Source organism: Chanodichthys erythropterus, chromosome 16, assembly GCF_024489055.1.
Source record: "Chanodichthys erythropterus isolate Z2021 chromosome 16, ASM2448905v1, whole genome shotgun sequence".
Classification (NCBI taxonomy): domain Eukaryota; kingdom Metazoa; phylum Chordata; class Actinopteri; order Cypriniformes; family Xenocyprididae; genus Chanodichthys; species Chanodichthys erythropterus.
Window position 1 is genome coordinate 10,744,261 of NC_090236.1, and position 22,549 is coordinate 10,766,809.

Genomic DNA, 22,549 nt, shown 5'->3' on the forward strand with positions numbered 1-22,549 from the left:
TAAGAAGTGTCAGATAACTTACCCAGCATCACTTGTGTATCCACATATTAAGGCATCCTTGGATCCTTCAATTTTGTAGAAATTGTCTGAGGGAACAAGAGTGAGAAAAATTCAGTGACTTTTGCAAGACGTGTCAGACTGAGAATCACTGTGAATGGCTATTCAGTTTGATTACAGAGTTCATCAGTATGTTAAACATCTCTAGTGAATCCAGTAAGCTTAACAGAATCTAATACTGACTGACAAAAGTTATCATGGTGAGTTTCATTGATTTGTTTTCAGCACTGATCACTGAACCTTGTTCAACATTTAAATATTAACATGTAGGGGTTTGAATCTTTGGGCTGACAGCAAATCGATTTGATTCACGATTCATTGGTTTTCAGTTCAATTCAAGAGTACAGTACAGTTTACATTTTGCAATGATATAAAAAATAATGCAGTAAACTTGAGCTCAACTTTATGCAAATAAGTAGTGATGCGCTGAATACAAATGGTAGCACAGAAAGCACAGCTTTAGGTAAGAAATAATTTTTAATCAATGCACTAAAAAAACAAATGAATCATGACACCCCTAACATTTACAATATGAAGCACTATAACCGTTATATAAATAAGTTGAACCTTCATTAGTTAAGAAGTCCTTGACGGAGAGCCATGTCTTATTGTTACAAACGAAGCTCCCATTGCCGGGGTAGGTGGAGTTAATGCAGTGGGCGGGGCTACGGACACACTTCTGTCGTAGGATGCCCATAAAGAGCTGTAGACCAATCAGAGCGAAGACACTGAGACAGAAAACAGTGAGGATCATCACATCCGCTAGCTTTTTAACCGACTGGATGAGAGCACCGACAATGGTCTTTAAACCTACAGAAGAAAGAAAAAAACAATATTAGGTTAATATTAAATTCAAATATATGCAATATATTACACATTTTTACTTATTACTGAAGCTAGTGTCTGTATAAAAGCAAAGCAGATACTGAACATGTCCCTCACCTGGGATCACTGATATTGTTTTTAGAGCACGCAGAACTCTGAACGTCCGTAATGCTGATACGTTGCCGAGGTCCACAAACTCTGTCACATACCTGGAAAGAAAAAGACTGCAGTCATTCTCTGATTGAGCCCCTCTTCAAAAGCGTGCATTGATTTATATTCCGTCAAAGATAATCATTTTGACTCGTGCCTCAAAAAACAAAATTCAGGTTTACAGTAATGCACTTGCAATGGATGCCATTCAGGAGGGTGTAAATATAATATGTGCAGATTTTATTTTTATTCAAGTGCTTATATCAACTCTTCTTTATAAAAATGGGTCTTAATTGAGTTAAAGTCACCCTGTATTCAGAAATTTTATCCCTTAAAGCTCATCTTTGATCACCAAAATGACATATTTAAAAAAAAAATTCCTGTGAATTTATTTATCATGCCTTAAAATAGCTTTAATGTAACTTGCTTCATTTAATACGCGTATCTATGAATATGCTAATTAGCCCCGCCTCCACTCACTCGCACGAGCTCAGAGATCCACTCGGTCAACTACTGAGGTAAATGCTGCACAATGGTATTGCTTTTTTACAACGTCCCTCACATAACGGTAATTAATATAATTAGCCTTTTGCTTGACTATGTTATCAAACAGCTAATAATGTGTTGCTAATGTTACACAAACCATGTTCCCGTTCACCATGTCAGAGTCAGACAGCTGTCTTCTAACAATCAGTATCCAAACACTTTGATCAGTGGAGAAAGGCATATAGTTCATCATAACATCGTAATATACATCATACACCCGCTATATTGCTAAATCTACCTGATTTTTCATATCAACCGAAAAAATATACCGGGATAACCTGGCTTTTCTTGAGACTCCCCTGCTTCAAGTGGTCATGGTTAATGATATGCTAATACACTCTAAAAAATGCTGGGTTAAAAACAACCCAAGTTGGGTTGAAAATGGACAAACCCAGCGATTGGGTTGTTTTAACCCAGCAGTTGGGTTAAATGTTTGCCCAACCTGCTGGGTAGTTTTACTTAACTTAACTATTGTTTAAAAATTACAGTATTGCTTACTTAAAATGAACCCAAAATATCTTGAAAATTAACATTTATTAATATGTTTAATAAATGAACATTTTAATTTCATTTTAGATTCATTTAGTCATTTTCAAACAATAGTTGGGTTAAATAAAACTACCCAGCAGGTTGGGCAAACATTTAACCCAACTGCTGGGTTTGTCCATTTTCAACCCAACTTGGGTTGTTTTTAACCCAGCATTTTTTAGTGTACCCGCCAGCACGTTGACATGATTGGTTACTAGTTAGTTTGTGATGTCACAGACACCAGTGATTTCAAACCGTGGGTCTTTAGATCACTGCAGTTTTAAAGAGAAAATACTCAGCAATGGTGTTAATTATGAATTTGCACATGGTTTGTCTTAAAGCATATTAAAAACACCACATAGACATAAACAACATTAAAAACTTGATTTTTACCACAGAGGGACTTTAATAAAGTTTCTCATTTGCCTTTTTACCTATAGGACTACTTGTCTAGGTCAGGTTTTGTAACAACCTTGGAAAAACAGTCCCTTCCTGATATCCTTATGCATATCATGTGTAAGTTACAGTAAACTTGTATTATAAGTGCTTTATTGTACATGTGATTTTTGTTTGAATGATTTAATGTGGTGTCACAGATGCTGTACATACAGTTTAACATTAAAATCTTATATGCTGACTCCATTTCACCACGGTATTTCTCTAGTTAAGAGTTTTGCCACCAGTGGACATGACATCTGAAATCAGCTCTGTCCCCTCGTGACTTAACACAGAGACACCGCAATAATCTAATCAGCTGGGCTTTATGGGCTTTGACCATTTTGCTAAATTAATAACAAGCAGAGCGGATATTTTGGTGTCACACACTAGCAGCAGATTGTTCCCACTGTGTGCGCTTTCAGACGAATAATTAGTCATTTAACATCATCAGAAGACAACATAATGCACAAGGATGGCAATATCAGAAATATTTGACCTTGTGGATTCATTGTTTGGTCCCCGTGAGAAAAAGAGCTCATAAATCCTAATAAATTATGTTTTTTGAAAATGTAAGTATGTAGAAAGTTTTCTGTGATGGCTAAGTTTAGGGTTAGCTCATTAAAAAAAAACATTATGCCTATGGAATGTCCTCATAATGATAGGAATATGATAATAATAATAATAAATATTTATTATTCATTAATAGGTTAACACTTTACAATAAGGTTCATTAGTTAGCATTAGTTAACATGAACTAATAATGAACTGCACTTATACAGCATTTATTAATCTTTGTTAATGTTAATTTCAACATTTACTAATACATTATTAAAATCTTGTTAACATTAGTTAATGCACTGTGAACTAACATGAACAAACAATGAACAACTGTATTTTCATTAACTAACATTAAGATTAGTATAGATACAGTAACAAATGTATTGCTCATGTTAGTTAATACATTAACTAATGTTTAACTAATGAACCTTATTGTAAAGTGTTACCATTCATTTTGTCATACATGTTTTTTGTTTAGTTATTTATTTTTGTAGTAAGTCATAAGGGCACGAGTGGGTCACAAATGTCCAGGTGTCTTGAGAAAGAGTGCATCTGACATTTATCTGACGCTACAAAAGTATGCAAAGCATGAGTAGAAAACAGCTTGGAAGGACAAACTAGAGCGGTCTGTTAATGAGGGGAAATGTTCATCCTGCAGTAGTCTGTCTCTCTCTTTCAGTTAATCCACTCCTCTGATTTGGTTGAGCTGTAATGCTGAATATTTAGGTCACCTGACAAATCTCTTTCTGGATACCTGCGTCCCTTAATTTACATCTTTCTTGATTCCTCCCTCTTTCTGTTCCGTCCAACTCCAGTCTCTTGTCTCCTTGGTTTTGGTGTTCAGCACCAAGGACAGCTCCACAAATTGTTATATTTCCTGGGAATATGATATGCTTATCTACTTTAAGAACAGACAGTTATTTTGTTTGTAAACCCTTGTTCACATTTTCATTCAAATATGTTTAAAAGGCATACATACAAAAAGGGTTACAATTTATTTTAAGGTACTCAAGTAACGAGTAACTTTAATAAACATGTACTTACTATAGAGTGACTGTTAGGGTTTGGTTTAGGGTTAGTTACTTGTAATTATGCATCATTTACTGTTACTACTATATTAACGTGTAACTACGTCACCATAAAAAAGTTCCACTGAGATTTCAGAGGTCTGTCAGAGGGCAAACATTTCAGTTTGTCTGTTTCTCTCTTTTTACATTTGTTATATTAACCACTTAACCACCCCACACCCTTAAACATACCTGGCATTGTAAATTATGAATATTATTGGCCCTTTGGTGCTTTTTTTTTGCCTCTTGTAAGGCACTTTGGATGCATAAATGTACATGCAAAGGAGCAGCATGAACATTAAGCTAAACTTCTCCATTTCTATTCCAGAGAAGAAAGAAAGTCATACAAGTTTGGAATGACACAAGGGTGAGTAAATTATGATTTCTGAACCACAGCTTTCAGAATAGACATTTCTTTTAGTCTTTATCCATTAATAAAAATGAAATGTCACACTCACGCCATGACGATGACACTGAAATCCAGCCAGTTCCATGGGTCTCGGAGGAAGGTGAAGGGCTCTATGCAGAACCCTCTGGCTAAGATCTTAATCAGAGACTCGAATGTGTAAATGCCAGTGAATGTATACCTGAAAGAATACAAGAGAAGCATGAACTATTTACAGTGAGCTGTGTTACCAGTCACTACTAACTTTTAAAGGGGACCTATTAAGTCTTGATTATGTTTTTGAGCTCTACTAGAACAGGTTTTCATGCTTGAATGTTCAAAAAACGTCTCGGGTTACAGATGTAACCCTGGTTCCCTGAGTAGGGAACGAGACGCTGCGTGACAACGCATTGGGAACCTTCTGCGTGATGTCGTCACTGAAGCACTCATGTATCTAACCAATCGCGTAGCGAGACGTCAGAGACGGGTGACGTCACGGACCAGGAAACTATAAAGCACACCCGGATGCAGAGCACGGTAGCTTCTGGATAAGTCTGAAGCAAGCACTCACAAGTGTGCAGGGGTACGGCAAGAGACGCAGCGTCTCGTTCCCTACTCAGGGAACCAGGGTTACATCTGTAACCCGAGACGTTCCCTTTCGTGGGAACTATCGACGCTGCGTGACAACGCATTGGGAACGCAATCCCAACTGAGCCGTAGCTCAAACACTTGTCAAAGTTATCTTGACAACCCGGAGGACCCCAGAGTGGAGCCGATATTAAAGTTATAATACTTAATAAATGTGTGCTGGTATGACCATCCAGCTGCATCACATATATCACCCATGGAAACTCCTGACATCAAAGCTTTTGATGCCGCCATACCCCTAGTTGAATGGGCGCGAACATTCAAAGGAGAAGGCTGTCCGGCCGCTTCATAGGCAAGTGAGATGGCCTCGACCACCCACTTGCTCATTCTCTGCTTCGATGCTGGGCCGCCTTTTTTAGGGGACCCATAACAGACAAACAATTGATCTGACTTACGCCACAGGGCAGCTCTGTGGACATAAGCATCCAAAGCCCTTACTGGGCACAGCAGATTAAATTTTTCCTGATCCGCAGATACAAATGGAGGAGGATAGAAGGCCTGAAGCACAATGGGGCCTGGGACATTGGTAGGGACCTTTGGGACATAACCCGGTCTAGGATACAGGAATGCTTTCACCATTCCTGGAGCAAATTCAAGAAAAGAAGGAGCAACAGAAAGTGCTTGTAAGTCCCCTATCCGCTTCAGAGAAGTGATAGCCAATAAAAGAATCATTTAAGAGTGAGGAACCTCTCAGGAACCTCCTCTAGTGGTTCAAAGGGAGCCTCAGCTAACCCCTGTAAGACCACGGCCAAGTCCCAGGCCGGAACCCTTGTGCGCACTGGAGGCCTCAACCTCAATGTGCCACGGAGGAAGCATGTGACAAGGGGGTCTCGCCCTACCGAGATATTCCCCTCAAGAGGAGCATTTTATGCTGAAATTGCTGCAATGTAAACCTTCAAGGTTGAGTGAGATAGGCCCTCAGAGAATTTTTCCTGGAGGAATTTTAGCCCACAGCTAATAGAAGAAAGGACAGGGTCCGTATTATTGTTTCTACACCAGGTAGAAAACAAATTCCATTTGTAGGCATGCAACTTCCTCGTGGCGGCAGCATGGGTCCCTGGGACAGGAATCAAGGCTTTTTCCACATGACCCGAGCACGAAGGCATCGCTGCGTGACTTCGATCATGCGAAAAGGGTTTCCCCTCAGGGAAAACCCCTTGGTCCTGTGCCACCACTGTAAGGGTCTCATGTGCAGAAGGCCAATAGTAATCACGTTGGACGCAGCTGCCATCAGACCCAACAGTCTCTGAAACTGTTTTACAATGAGAGTGGTTCGAAGGGAGCCTCAGCTAACCCTTGTAATACCACAGACAGGTCCCAGGCTGGCCTCAACCTCAGTGTGCCACAGAAGGAAGCGAGTAACGAGGGGGTCTCGACCCACCGAGAAGCCACCCTCAAGAGAAGCATGAAAGGCTGAGATAGCCGCAACGTAAACCTTCAAGGTTGAAGGCGATAGGCCCTCCGATAATTTTTCTTGGAGAAATCTTAGCACAAAGCTGATAGGAGGGTGGACAGAGTCCATATTATTCTGTCTGCACCAAGCAGAAAATAAATTCCGTTTATAGGAATAAAGCTTCCTCGTGGCGGGAGCTCTGGAGTTAAGGATGGTCTCCACAACCTCAGTTGGAAGACCAGCATCTATGAGCCTGGCCCCCTCAGAGGCTAGGCCCATAGCTTCCACAGTTCTGGGCGGGGATGTATTATCGAGCCGCCCGCTTGCGACAGGAGGTCCTGTCTAAGGGAAAGCTCCATTGGGGAGCCGTCTAGTAAGGACACTAGGTCCGAGAACCATATTCTGGTTGGCCAGAAGGGGGCTACCAGTATTAGGCTGACCCCTTCCCGGCGTACTTTCTCCAGAACTCCCGGGAGCAAGGTGATCGGGGGAAATGCATACAGACGTAGCCTCGGCCACGTCTGTACCATGGTATCCAGACCCAGAGGTGCTGGATGTGTTCGGGAGTACCAGAGTGGTCACTGGGTTGACTCTCCCAAAGCAAATAGGTCGACTTCCGCTCGACCGAAATTTTTCCATAGGAGATCCACCACTTCTGGGTGGAGTCTCCACTCCCCGGGCCTCGGCCCCTGCCTCGACAGGGCGTCTGCTCCCTTTATACCCCAGGATGAAAGCTGGCTTCAGAGAGAGCAGCTTCCCTAGGGACCATAGGAGGATCCGACGAGCCAAGTAGTAAAGTTGGCAAGACCGCAGACCCCCCTGATGGTTTATATATAAGACCACTGCCGTGTTGTCCGTGCGGACCAACACGTGATGGCCTCTCTGGTCTGGGAGAAAGTGTTTTAATGCTAGAAACACCACCATCATCTCCAACCGATTTATGTGCTGGCCTGGTATGCAGAAAGGCTTTCACCATACCAGGTGCAAACTGCTGACAGCGCTTGTAAATCACCAATTCTCTTCAAAGAAGAGACGGCCAGGAGAAAGATAGTTTTAAGTGTCAAGAACTTGTCTGACACCTTCCAGGACCTCCCATAGACCCTGAGCTGAGCGACCACTCATGATCGCCCCCCAGCCCGTGAGGGAGGCATCTGTCGTAAGCATTACACGACGACCAGAAGTCCCCAGCACGGGTACCTGGGACAGGAACCAGGGATCTTTCCACATGGCCAGAGCACGAAGGCATTGCCGCGCGACTTTTGATCATGCGAAAGGGATTTCCCCTCGGAGAAAATCCCCTGGTCCTGAGCCACCACTGTAAGAGTCATATGTGCAGAAGGCCAAAAAGGTATGACGTTGGACGCAGCTGCCATAAGACCCAACAGTTTCTGGAACTGTTTTACAGTGAGTGACTGGCCTAACTTCACCCCTTTCACGGCTGCGAGAATGGAACTCACACGAGCAGGAAACAAATGTGCCTGCATCATGGAGTCCCAAACTACACCTAGATAAGTGGTAGTCTGAGCCGGAACTAGCACACTCTTTTTTTTTTTTTTTTTTGGCATTGAGCCTCAGCCCGAGCCTTTTCATGTGGTACAGAGCAGCATCTCGATGCTGAACTGCTAGTTGCTCTGATTGAGCTAGAATCACTTTCTATGTAATTCAGTACGCGGATGCCCTGGAGTCTCAGTGGAGCCAGCACTGCATCCATGCACTTCGTGAATGTGCGGGGTGATAATAACAGGCCGAAAGGAAGAACCCTGTATTGGTAAGCTTTGCCCCCGAAAGCAAACCTGAGGAACTTCCTATGGGAAGGATGGATGGACACCTGAAAGTATGCCTCTCTCAGGTCTATCGCCACAAACCAGTCCTTGGACCTGATCTGTGGGATAATCTGTTTAAGTGTAAGCATCTTGAATTTGAGCTTTCGTATTGAGTGATTTAACACATGTAAATCTATGATAGGACACATCCTTCTTTGGAACAATGAAGTAGTGGCTGTAGAAGCCTGACAGCTTGCTGGGAGGAGGAACCCTTTCTATAGCTCCATTTCGCAAGAGTGTCATAACCTCTTGTTCCATAACCAGAGACTGCTTGGGGGTCACCACTATGGGAAAGACCCCATTGAATCTGGGCGGGCGAGACCCTGTAACCCTCTGATGAGCAGCATCTATTTTGATATATTCGGTAGAAGTTTCCATTCTACCATAAAATCTACTAAGGGAACCAGTCTCTCGAGACTGACCTCTGGTGTTTTTGAGCACTCGATTCAACGTTCTGGAGCGGCGCACCGGCAGAAAACAGACGAATCAAGTCATAACCGGCTCTCCTCGGAGAGTCGGTGGAGACCGTTGTGCCCTGACGCACACTGGGTGGCAGGGTTAGCATAACGGCCCCCTGAGGGCGCCAAAGGGGGACGGGTGTCAGATATTCTAACACAGGACCCCCTCCGGAGGGGGCTGCCCTCATGGATCCTGGCCCACAGATGTCAGGACCTCTTTGAAGCCTTCTTGGTGGTAATAACAGTCCGCAGATCTGTCCTACTTCACAAGGACTTCAGCTGTGTAACCTGTCCCGGTCCCCAAGCTTTCTGCGGGGGAGCAAGGGTGGTGACACCCTTTTCCTTTAAATTCCTCAGAATTTAATGTATTCAATATTTCATTTAATCCTTAAATTAAATGCAGCCCAAAACAGTCAAAAATGACAGGCTGAATATATTAGAATACAAAGAGAATTATAGCTCGTAATAGTTTGCAAGGTATTATAGGGAAAGAGAGAAAGGGAAACTCCCGTCTACTCAGTTCCCTCCAGATATATATATTATGTATAAACATTATATACAATATATACTACGTGCACGCAATCTATGCGCAGCCTTGGCAAACGCAAGATCCGAGCGAGCCATATATTTTTTGTTGCACACTTAATCTACGCGCTGCCTCGGCAAACGTGAGATCTAAGCCTCGTGTTAGACTTTTATTCCCTCGAGAATAAAGCCAACAGGAGTGGAGATAAAAACTCCCGCTAGTTCATTTCTTTTACACTCCGGGACATTTTTATGAATGAACCGTCAGCTGCTTTGTTTTTGAACTGACGTGCATGCTCCACTCCCTAACACGATGTGTGTGAGGTGGCGAGTCCTCAGATCGATATCACAATATCCACCTCCTCAGAGCTGGCATGTGAAATACCGGTGCCTCAACCCGGGGAAGAAACCGCAGAGCGTGCTTCCACCTGGGAGACGGCACTGAACCTGGCAGGTAAGGGCAGAGAAAGGGCAACGCCCGTCTCTAACCCCTCTGTCAGATCCATTTGTGAACCCCACGAATGGCTTCTTTTCCGCGATCCGCGGGGAACACTGGAACACAGTATTCAGAGAGCGAGTTTCTTTTTTTTTTTTTTTTATAGTGCACACAGACGGCTCCCTCGAGAGCTGCCCAGGCTTACTCAACTCCCATTCAACTGCTGTTTCTCGCCATAATACGTGTCTTTTTTATATATATATATATATATATATATATATATATATATATATATATATATATATATATATATATATATATATGGATTGGTGTGAGATACTGTTGTCCTCAGACAAAGATATCGTGACTTGTTTATATGAAATAAGACAAACAACACCAAATAAGACACACGATAACATAGAGTGCTTGCTGAAGACACAGAAGCTACCGTGCTCTGCATCCGGGTGTGCTTTATAGTTTCCTGGTCCGTGACGTCACCCGTCTCTGACGTCTCGCTACGCGATTGGTTAGATACATGAGTGCTTCAGTGACGACATCACGCAGAAGGTTCCCAATGCGTTGTCACGCAGCGTCGATAGTTCCCACGAAAGGGAACATTTTTTTCCTCATATTCTCCATTGTTGCAGCTCCTCTCTTCCTAGTCTGTCAGTAACGCTCTGTTTAGTTCCTGTCTCTATGAAGCCCCTCCTTCTGAAAAGCACAATGTGCTCTGATTGGTCGCCTGGACCAGTGTGTTTTTGGTCAAGCATTTTGAGCGTGTTAGAGAAATATCACGCCTCTTACCATAAACAAGAGTTTCAACACACTGCTAACTAACTCAACCAGGCCCCGCCATATTGTGAAGTGTTTATTTCTAGAAGAAACTCAAGACTACAATGGAGGCATTTCAGGGAGTTTATAAACAGTGACACTGATATAGAGAATAACTCTCGCTATACTTTGCAACTTTGAAGAACTTCACGCTCAAACAGCGACATTACACACTAAAGAAAGTTGAACATGTAAAAAAGCATAATAGGACCCCTTTAAACATATATACATAGGCTAACATTCACACAGTGGTTATTTTGATGCAAGTGGTGAATTGTTAACATGCTGCATGCTCTGATTCAGTCTCTTAAAAATGTATTCCATGCATGCATATGATGTTTTATTGGAGCTGGGTCAGACTCGTCGTGGCTTTGTATTAGAGTATCAAGAGACATAATCAGTGAATATGGAAACTCCAGTCATCTGTTAAAATCTAGGCCAGGGCTTAGACACCGGAAACCTGCACTACGCAGCTTTAGCTTAAATTTAACTATTTCATCTTCAAAAAATAACAGGAAGTGACATCATGGAAATGTGGCATTCCTGGTGCTGCAGGCAGAATGGCGACAGCAGGCTTATGATGATGCAACTCTTACCAATGTGGTTATCAGGACCCTAGCAAAGCATTAAATTAAGACGAAAACTCTTTTTAGCATTTCAATACACATTCTGAAGCACACATGCAGGGTTTCTGAGGGTCTTAAAAAGACTTAATTCAACCATACACAAATGAAGTCCTTAAAAAGTTCTTAAATCAAAGCAGAAAGTCTCAAATTCATAAAGTTATGGCATTAAATGTTGCATGCATTGCAAAAAAATTATGTCTTCCTCAGTATTTTTGTCCTGTTTTCCAATACAAATATCTAAAAAGCTTTGCTACGTTTACTTAAATTAAGTCTTGAAAAATGTAACAAAATTAAGTGACTATAAGCTTAAAACAAGGACAAATATCTGTCAATGAATTATGAAAACTTCACTTCACTTTTTGAGCCCATTGGCAGATATTTGTTCTTGTTTTAAGCATAAACACTTCATTTTGATCAATTTCACAGAAAACAAGACTTCACATTTTATTTATTTTGTATCTCCAGAATATGCATTTTTGATTTAAAGGTGCCCTAGAATCAAAAATTGGGAGCGCGCGATTTAAAGGGGCCGCAGCCTGAATTGGTGCATAGTTAATGATGCCCCTAAAATAGGCAGTTAAAAAAAATTATTAAAAAAATCTATGGGGTATTTTGAGCTGAAACTTCACAGACACATTCAGGGGACACCTTAGACTTATATTACATCTTGTAAAAACTGATTCTAGGGCACCTTTAAGAATCTTTAGACAACTGCACTGAAAACAAGAAAAAAATACTGAGGAAGAACATCACTTTTTTTGCAGTGAGACCAGAAGATACAGTAAATGTTATGTCCAGTGGTTGGAAGCAGAGTGATTCAAGCTACTTATTTATTTTTTCTTTGTAAAATAATTAAAAAAGTAATGGAAATCTGTTGGAAGTTGTATTTTCAAACTCTAAAGTGTTGCTAATACAATTCATTGTGTTTCTCCCTAGACATTTACATTTAGAGAACATACTGATATATTTTGTTCCCTTCAATATATTCCTTACATTTTCTTTACTTGGGCTTAAAGAGGTCTTGAAAAAGTCTTAAATGTACCTTCATAAAACCTGCAGAAACCCTGTAATGGATGCTAACATTATATTCTGCGCATTAAAGTCAACACAAAATGAATGTACATTGATTTCTCATTTAAATATCCTGTTTTACTCAGAAATGCATCATTTTAGGAGTAAAATGGGTTGTGACCTTAAAATGCAAATAAATTAAATATGCAGCTGTCAGTAGAGTTTAAAATGGTGAACAAATCTCTCTACTAGAGATAACCAAAATGATACAGTTGTGATGGCAGTAGTAAAATACAAAATGTTCACTGTAGTTTTAAATATATATACTTAAACATTTAAAAACAGGTCAATAGAGTAAAGGTGTTGCTTACTCTAGGTATTTGGTCCACAGCGGAGGATCCGACATTGCCATGAAGCAGCAGTTTGTCAAAATTGTGCACATGATGAACAAGCTAAACAAAGTGAACAAGTTAAGGAAATGAGCAGCAGTTCAGGATTGTGCACTATTCAATACCATTAAAATTAAATTCCTAAAATTGAATTAAGGTAGCAAACAGGATGCAGAACAGTAATTTGAACTTGGATATAATATAATATAATATAATATAATATAATATAATATAATATAATATAATATAATATAATATAATATAATATAATATAATATAATATAATATAATATAATAAATATAATATAATATAATATAATATAATATAATATAATATAATATAATATAATATATTTTTTATTTTAAAAAATAATTTCTGTTGTTCAACTATGCTGAATTTCCTTACAATTCAGTGAATTTTGTCCAACCCTGCAGAAGTTTCTTCTGATCTCAGAGTTGAACTTTCCACATGTATGTCAACATGCACTGGAAAATGTCTGATGCCATTTATTCTCATACTTTCAGATTGGCTGTGCCTGTGACAACAGTTACGGATAACCCTAAAACATCTCCAAATGAAAGGGGTCATGACATGAGAAATCCAATTTGCCTTGATCTATTGACATATAAGAGGTCTTTGTACCATTAAAACATCCTGCAATTTCATAGCTTAAAATGTCCTCCTCATTATAAACAAAGCATGTATTTAATCAAGCTCCAAAAATGTCTCGTTTGGATATTGTGGGATCTGTGACTGGGTAAAGAATGGGTAAATTCTGTGATCCTGACACTCAGTATGCAGTAAACATTTTGTCACTAGTAAGTCAAATGTACAAATGTCAGTTTTATATATTATATTTCCTGACGCCGATTACGTTCCCCTCCGGTGGGCGTAGTTCTCAGAGTAATATGACACGTTGTGCTCTGTCTCAATTGCCTGTATCTACTTTTGTGTCCTTAAACGCTCTTTTTTTGGGTCGACAGCTTATAAATACTTAGCTCTGGGTTCTTAGTTCTGTCGCACCATAGGCCCCGCCCACTGGCATTCAGTCATTTAACGAGTGACAATTTTGCCAACACCGGATGAGTGTCATGTCAGAAGCAAATTATTATAATCACTGATGCTGTCTACACTGAAGTTTACAGATGCGTGTTCAGCTTCTGACATACTTGAGTCTGTCAACAACAGGACAAATAGAGTGAACGAACGTTTGCTTTGATGCGTCCAGTTTAAACAGCTCACTAGCTAATTTCTGTAGAGACTTTGCTAATCTAAGGTGTACAGTACATCGTGTCTTTAAACAAGTTGCTATCCTGTAATATTCATGGTGTCATTTATGTTTATCCTAATTGAAAATATGGAAGGATTTGACCATAGTGATTGGCAAGCAGCTGTTCATTCACTCTCTTTTCTATTTATTTGAGGTTTTAACAGAGCCTGAACATGGACACAGTGTGGGGATTTTCAGAGCCTGTGGCATTTGAGGATAAAACAAGATATCGCTGGCCCTGTCTGAACTGCTTATAAAAAACATCCAGTCAGAGGAGACGCTGCATCGAAACACGTTTGGCACAGTATAGTGTTAAACTATATGTGGGTCATACTGCAAATGCTCTAAAGTATTGCTATTATCTAGAACATTTAGCATTGATGCCCTAATAATAGTAACATAGTATAATTTACATTATCATATTATCATCATTTTTTTGTAAATTTCTTAGAGCATGAAAATATAGAAAATGGGCTGGGATAGAATAAAGCCACTTTTCCACAGTCAGGCCTAACGGTAAGGAATGGTTACGGTTATATTTACACTTGAGCTTGGTTCTGTTGTCTGTCACCTGACTGCCAGTTATCAGCACCACAATGGAAAATGGCTGGACAGGATCGGCACCGAATGGAACGGTTAAGTAACGTTGAAAAGCAGCTTTATTATTCTATTTTTTAAATAATAATAACAATTTTAAAAAGACTTATTGAAAAGTATAGCCTATAACACGACTGATAATGTTGTCAAATTCAGATTAAATATTTTTAGTGTCAGTAATGTTATGGTAAAAATAATTATTTTAACATTTTTTTATTTATATATAATTTTTGTCAGTACAAACAGGTTAAAGTTGATAAAGAGGATGTTTTGTTTGATACATTTTTGCAATAATACTTGAAACTGTCTTTACTAACTGATAAAAGACTATTAGGTGCTGTGAAAGGAATAATATTAATAGACATCATCTGTGCATGAGGTAGGGCCTTAAAAACATCAGCCAATCATTTACGCGATCACTGCCGTGACGTTCCTTGTGAGAGACGTGGCTGCGCGCTCCAGTAACTTTCCACACTCCACAGGCGCCGCATGCAATGTTTTTGTCAGGAGACAGGAGTAACAACTTCAGATTATGAGTTACCTGCGGTGAGTCCGACATAATGAATCCACTAACACGACACAGCGAATGCTGGTGGTAAACACTCGTGTTCTAATACTCGTGCAAGAGTTTTGGGAGGCGTTCCTTCTTCTGTTCTTACGCATGCGCTCATTTCAAAAACTCACTAACAGTCTTTGGATTCTAAGTCGACGAAAAGATCCTCTCTATCACCTTTAATTCAGATAAATTCAGAGTAATTAAATATATTTACAAAACAGTATTTTAGTGTCAGTAATGTTATGGTAAAAATTTTTATTATTTTATAATATTTTTATTTTTATATATTTTTTGTCAATACAAACAGGTTAATTCAGACAAATTCAGATCAATTAAATATTTTTACAAAACAGCATTTTTAGTGTCAGTAATGTGGTAAAAATAATTATTTTATTTTTTTTATTTATATGTTTGTCAATATAAACAGGTTAATTCAGACAAATTCAGATTAATTAAATATTTTTACAAAACAGCATTTTTAGTGTCAGTAATGTGGTAAAAATAATTATTTTATTTTTTTTATTTATATGTTTGTCAATATAAACAGGTTAATTCAGACAAATTCAGATTAATTAAATTCAAAATTCAGATTTATTAAATATTTTTACAAAATAGTATTTCAGTGTCAGTAATGTTAAGGCAAAAAATTTATTATTTTATAATATTTTTATTTATATATATTTTTTGTCAATACAAACAGGTTAATTCAGACAAATTCAGATTAATTAAATATTTTTACAAAACAGTATTTTTAGTGTCAGTAATGTGGTAAAAATAATTATTTTATATATTTTATTTATATATTTTTGTCAATATAAACAGGTTAATTCAAACAAATTCAGATTTATTAAATATTTTTACAAAACTAGTACAAAAAAAGTATTTTAGTGTCAGGAAAGTTTTGGCAAAAATAATTATTTTATATATTTTTATTTATATATTTTTTGTCAATACAAACAGGTTAATTCAGATTACTTAAATTCAAATTCAGATTAATTAAATATTTTTTACAAAAAAATATTTAACAGTATTTTTTAGTATCAGTTATGTTATGGTAAAAATAATAATTTGATTGTTTTTAGAAACAGGTTAGTGGTAAACTACAAATTTAAAAAACAAAAACAAAAAAAAACAACTTTATTTATTGTGACCTCCTTTGAAATTAGGTAAAATGTCAATATATTAATTAATTAGTGAAGTATTAGCAATTTTTGTATTAATATCATTGGGGGTTTTTTTTCAATAATTAGGCATAAATTATGAGTTTAAAAAAAGACATACAGTACAGTAGAAGTTGAATGTAGAATGTAAAATATGTGTATTCTGTTAAAGCATGATGGCAGTAACCTGGAGTGACATTGTGATACAGTATATGTCCCTTTCTCTGTTAAACAGTCATTTTAATTGTTTCAACACAGAAACGGCTGACACAGGACTGGACACCTGCATGCATCATGACCGCGGACGCTCAAAACATCTGTGCCTGCAACGAGCTGTAGAGCGCAGCTGTCAAATCAATGCCAAAATCACTGCGCTCTTATTTCATTTGGGGAATTAGAAGAGGAATATCAGCGGATTTGGTTGGCGATGCCAGGGAAGAACATTACAGAGCTGTTTCAGAAATGAGACCAAATCCAATAGAACTCTGATGGTAAATATTTCAGATTCGCCTCACAGCATGAGCAGCTGGATATCATTTTGCTGTTGGTCCAGATTTTTGGCTTTTGATGCCTTTTGATAATATTAGTTTGATCCTCATTAGTTTCAGAGGCCTTATTTGAAAAACCAAACCACTTTAAATTCTGTTTCTACATTTTCTGATAATGTAAGTGGTGTTTGCCCCGTTCCCCCGATTTTTTTAGCATGTTTTTTAGCATTTACTGGCCTGGGTCAAAATAGTCAACCTTTAGTTTCTCAGTTCTCATACATACATTTTTGAATGGTGCTTTTGGAAAGCAGATTTATATGGTTATAAAATGCCTCACAAATAAAAAAGAAATCAGTGCAGCTGTGTTTCTAGAGAAGCTTGTGGTCTTAAGGTCTGATATCTGTGCAAGTTATTAGATACAAATCAGAAGCACGGCTGTAAACAGACCAAATCTGTGTAATTCTACAAGCAAGTAAACATGCACACATAGAGAAACGTTCTTCTAAGAGGCAGTGGAAGGATATGAATGGACTAAAATTCGTATGGAGATTCTTCTAATGCAGTGAAACGGACTGAATATGTAGAGTGCAGATGTGGCACTGAAGCGGAAGATGGCTTTTCCCTTGTTTAGTACTATAAAGGTCTGTAAAAAGAGAAAAAAGATAAGAAACAGTTAGTCTGAACACATGAAGTGAAAAAAAGCTTGGTGTCAGTATGATTTTTTTTTTTTTTGAAATATTAATACTTTTATTCAGCAAGGAAACATTGATTAAATTGATCAAAAGTCACAGTAAAAACATTATAATGTTAGAAAAAATATATATATATATTTCAAATATATACTGCTTTTTTTTACCTTTCTATTCATCAAAAAAAAAAAAAAAATTAAGCAACTGTTTTTAACATTGATAATCAGAAATGTTTCTTGTGCATCAAATCAGCATATTAAAATGATTTCTGAAGGATCATGTGACACTGAAGACTGGAGGAATGAGGCTGGGGAAAAAATGGCATTTCAAAATATATATTTTTGACCAAAAAATTGTACGTTTTTTTTTTACTTCATCAGAATGGTACGAAACTTGGTAAAAGTTTTGACACTTGCTATGTGGAAAAAAAAAACATGGAAATTATTTGAAAAGGTTAAACGGTCCTGAAAAAAAAAATAGTCACACTTGTATTATTCATGGTCAAAAATAAGCACATTGGAAACAAATTTCATCTAGTGGAAACTTTTGTTACTGCGCCCAAACAAAATCTTACTGAAAGCTCATTTTTTGAGATATCAACCTCAAATTTGGAACACAACTTGTTTGGATGTATGGGTTTAATTTTCTCGCAGTTTTAGAGTAAAATTTGTTTTGGAAAAAATATATTTCATAAATATACACTACAGTGCAAAAGTCTTTGGCATGTCAGTATTTTCACCTCCCAAAACAGGGTTTTAAAATGATAGTTCACACAAAAATGAAAATTATACCATGATTTACTCACCCTCAAGCCATCCTAGGTGTATATGACTATCTATATATATATATAGATAGTCACATATGTGTTTGTATATAGACAAACACAATCCGAGATATAATATAATATAAAAAATATTTTAAAAATCCTTAGTCCTCCGAGGTTTATAATGGTTGTGAATGATAGGCCAAATTCTGAAGACAGAAAAAATGCGTCCATCCATAAAAAAAATGAATCCAAACGACTCAGGGGGTTAATAAAGGCCTTTTGAAGCGAAGGGGTGCGTTTTTGTAAGAAAAATATCCATATTTAAAAATATTTCAAATTACGAGCTTCCGGCGGACGACCGTACGCATACTGCGCACATCATATTTCGCCAAAAGCTAGTTGTTTGAATATATAATATGGATATTTTTCTTTAAAAACGCATCCCTTCACTTCAAAAGGCTTTTATTAAAGGTACAATATGTAAAATTTTTGCAGTAAAATATCCAAAAACCACTAGGCTAGTGTTATATATTTTGTCCAGCTGATTACTAACAATATCTCTAATGTTTTCAACTACTTGTAAATCATGAGAAAATTCCCATTCTAAACAGTGACACGGGGCAGTGCAGTCGCCTGTCAATGACGTCAGTTCCCTTTGTTACCGCCTTTACTATGACAGCAGTGCCATGGACAAATGCGGAAGTAGAGTCTAGCGTCCAGCAAACCACTAGCTTGCTTCAAGCAGTTCCTTATTTACTTCTTGCACGGTTTATGGTGGATTGTGTTACTTATTTGTGGAACATAATTACTGTTTACCATCTGCCGCTGGTTCTGTCGACAAGGACAGCTCCCGTAAACTCATGACCGGAAAAGCGGAAGCGGCGCCGGCGACTGTGTCATAATAAAAGTCCCGCTGCTCGTGAGGCGCGTGTTGATCAATCGCTCCAGCTCCTCGTTCAGCTCCCGCAACACTCGGTCCTGCTCTGCTTCATACTACAGTAACGTTAATAATCGCATCCACGAACATGAGTTCTTCCAGACTCCAATCCCTATTCTTTTGCACCGTCCGTTGAGATGGAGACCACATGTCCCAAGTTTCCGCTCTAAAACTTGGCGTATCAAACTACGCCTTTGTTTTGAATAGGCTTCTAGCGACCTCTAGCGGGAAAAAAATATCACAAATTGTACCTTTAACCCACTGGAGTCATATGGATTCATTTTTCATGGAACCATTCACAACCATTATAAACCTTGAAAACTAAGGAATTTTTTAAATATATCATGGACTCTGTTCGTCTGAAAGAAGATGGGATGGCTTGAGGGTGAGTAAATCATGGAATAAATTTCATTTTTGTGTGAACTATCCCTTTAAGCCAGTTATTTATATCTTTTGCTGTAGTGAAATATCAGTTCACATTTCCAAACATTCATTTTTGCCATTAATTGCAATTATCCGATGATCCTGACAACAGCCGGTGCTCCACACAGAGATCTGATCTCACCATCATCGAGTCTGTCTGTGATTACTTGAAGAGACAGATGAAACTGAGACAAACTAAATCCAGGAGAACTGTGGCCGTGTCTCCAAGACACTTAAAGAAACCGACCTGCAAAGATACAGTACTGTGAAGAGTTTTAGGCACTTGTGTAAAAATGCTGTAAAGTGAGAATGCTTTTAAAAATACTGTTATAAATAGATTTTATTTATCAATTAACTTCTATTAACTAAATCAAATCAATATTTGGTGTGACCACCCTTTGCATTTAAAACTGCTTTTGTCCAGGTACACTTGGGCATCATTTGTAGCTTTGCAGGTCCTTTTCTTCAAGCATTTTGGAGATGTTGCTGCAGTTCTTCTGGATTTAGTTTGTCTCAGTTTTTCTGTTTCTTCATGTAATCACAGATGGATTTGATGATGGTGAGATCAGATCTCAGTGTGGAGCACCGGATGTTGTCAGACTCCTTGTGCATTCAAAAATCTCACTGGATTATTAAAATTAATGGCAAAATTAAATGTGAACTGATATTTCCTACTGACACACTACAGCAAAATATATAAATAACTGGCGTAAAACCCTTTGTGTGTGTGTGTTGGGGGGGGGGGGGGTGATACTGACATGCTGAAGACTTTTGCATAGTATTGTATATTTCAAATGTAAAATTCAATCATTTTTGTTTTGTTTTGTTTTTTACTTCAGGAATAATCTGCCAAGTGTCATCTTTAAAAAGAGACCAAACTTCTGTCTGTGCTCCAAAACATTCAAGATTTATAACAGTTTAATTGGAAATTTCATTTTCAGGTCTATGCTCAAAAAGTGGATTGGATTATAACTACTGAATTATTATAATTTAGTTCCATAAAATTCCCCTAAAATACAAAATATTAAATAAAAAAACATTATGGAACTAAAATATAGTACATTCATTTCATTGCAATTAAAAAAAAATGGTCACCATTTGAGGAGCACCAGTGGGTGGAAATGTAATAATGTTTCACAATATCACTATTTATAAACAACTGAAAAGACAATTGATAAAAAAAATAAAAAAAAGATATATAAATTAAATGTTCAGTTATGAACAAAATTTCATCAATCATACAGATATATCACAATATATCAGTGACCAAATTGGCATCTGCATCAGAGCTGCAATATTAAAAGTAAATAATCACATGGCTCTCTGTAATACTTGATTCTGATTGGTCAGTCACAGTCTTCTGCTGTTTTTTATGTTCATATGTTATATGCCATTATGATTAACTGTATAATTGGTTGTTAGTGAAAACTATTGAATGAACGTCTAAAATTAAAATGAGCCACTGAATCAAATCAACTAGCCTTTTCTTTGAGAATGGAAATGTCAGAGGAACTTTTCAGAGGTTACTCTAGGCAGAATTGATGGAGTTCTCAATCAGGTGTCAGTTGTTTCTCCTAAATAAATAATGAGTCAGTAGTTATCATATTGTAATAATAGAGTGCTATAAATAAATGTGGACAGCAGCTTGATCATTTGATTGCAGAATATATCTTGGCAAATCTGAGACATTGTCTCTTCTGAAACTTTAAAACAGACAAAAGTTAGATTACTGGATTCTGTTTCTCAGGAGATGTAGTTAATAATCTCCAGAAGAAACCAGAGCAGAACCAAGAGGGTGATTTCAAGGTAGATGATTCAGAAAAACAGATAATGTTTTCCCACAGCTTTTAAGAATGCACAAGTACGTCACTCGTTGCTGTGCAAGACAAAATCATTACATGCACTTATATAAATACATCTGTTTATTCATGGACTGCGGCAATTTTCAACTCAAAATGAACTTCACATCCATTAGGCCTCATTTTCAGCACTTACTCCTTTTTTAAGATGCACTAAAACATCTGAAGGCCACTCATATCCTCAGACTAACTCACCCTCTGATTTTTGAAGTAGAAAGGGTCGATGTCCTCCAGCGGAACTCCGACCAGTCCTGCGGGGATGTCGCCAAAGATACGAGGCAGCACCTTCCCGGCCTCCAGGTCAGCACGTGGTTTGGGCTCCTCCGTGTACCCGGGGTCCGCCTTGTAATCCTTCGTGTTCTTCGTCCGCTCTTCGCTGATCCTCTGCTCGATGGCCGCCAGAGACTCTCGAGTGTACGGTCGCAAGCCATCAGGACCCGCTGGTAAGAGCATGGTCGCCATCTTTTCATCCTGATCGTCCTGTACTAGAAGTTACTCAAAGCTAGATGGAGTCGGCCATGAGACAGAGAGAAAAATATAGTTAGAAAGTCACTCTGAAGCTATTAAAATGCTTGTTGTTTTGCAATTTACAGCACAATGACTGTGGGTTGAGTCCCTCTGGAGTCACCTGCAGTACTCCAGGGCATGATGGTGATCCCTCAGGTCATGGGATGTACTTACCAGGGATTAGACCTGTAACATCTAAAATCACAGTTCATACACTCTTGAACATAAAGGTTTCAAAGGGGGGTGCCATAGAACGACCATTTTTGATTTCCTACAGAGCACTCCAGTGAACGGTTCTTAAAAGAACCATTTTTATTCTTAGTGTGAAGAACATTTTAATAATGAAAAGAACCTTTTTTCCACTGTGAAGAATCTTTTGTGGAATGGATGTTCTTCATGATTCGACACAAAAGATTCATAATGCTTCGATGCTTCCTGAAGCAGTGTTTTGAAATTGAAATATATTTGAAATATAGTGCCATCACTATATAAGTCGTTTTTTGGGGGTTTTTTTGTGCACCAAAATATTCTCGGCGCTTTATGATATTAATATTGAACCACTGTACTCACATGAACTGATTTAAATATGTTTTTGTACCTTT

At 38.1% G+C, this 22,549-nt stretch overlaps 1 protein-coding gene across 1 annotated transcript in view; it reads right to left on the minus strand.

Annotated features, from left to right (window-relative positions):
• scn12aa (sodium channel, voltage gated, type XII, alpha a) overlaps positions 1-21,902 on the minus strand; it is a 68,685-nt gene extending 46,783 nt beyond the window's left edge. The window contains exons 1-7 of the mRNA XM_067363237.1: positions 21,636-21,902; positions 17,291-17,409; positions 12,677-12,766; positions 4,628-4,756; positions 1,000-1,091; positions 625-867; positions 23-86 (exon numbers count right to left, since the gene is read on the minus strand). Coding sequence (XP_067219338.1) covers positions 23-86; positions 625-867; positions 1,000-1,091; positions 4,628-4,756; positions 12,677-12,766; positions 17,291-17,409; positions 21,636-21,902 — 1,004 coding nt within the window. The remainder of the gene's footprint in view (positions 1-22; positions 87-624; positions 868-999; positions 1,092-4,627; positions 4,757-12,676; positions 12,767-17,290; positions 17,410-21,635) is intronic.
• Between the last annotated feature and the right edge of the window lie 647 nt (positions 21,903-22,549).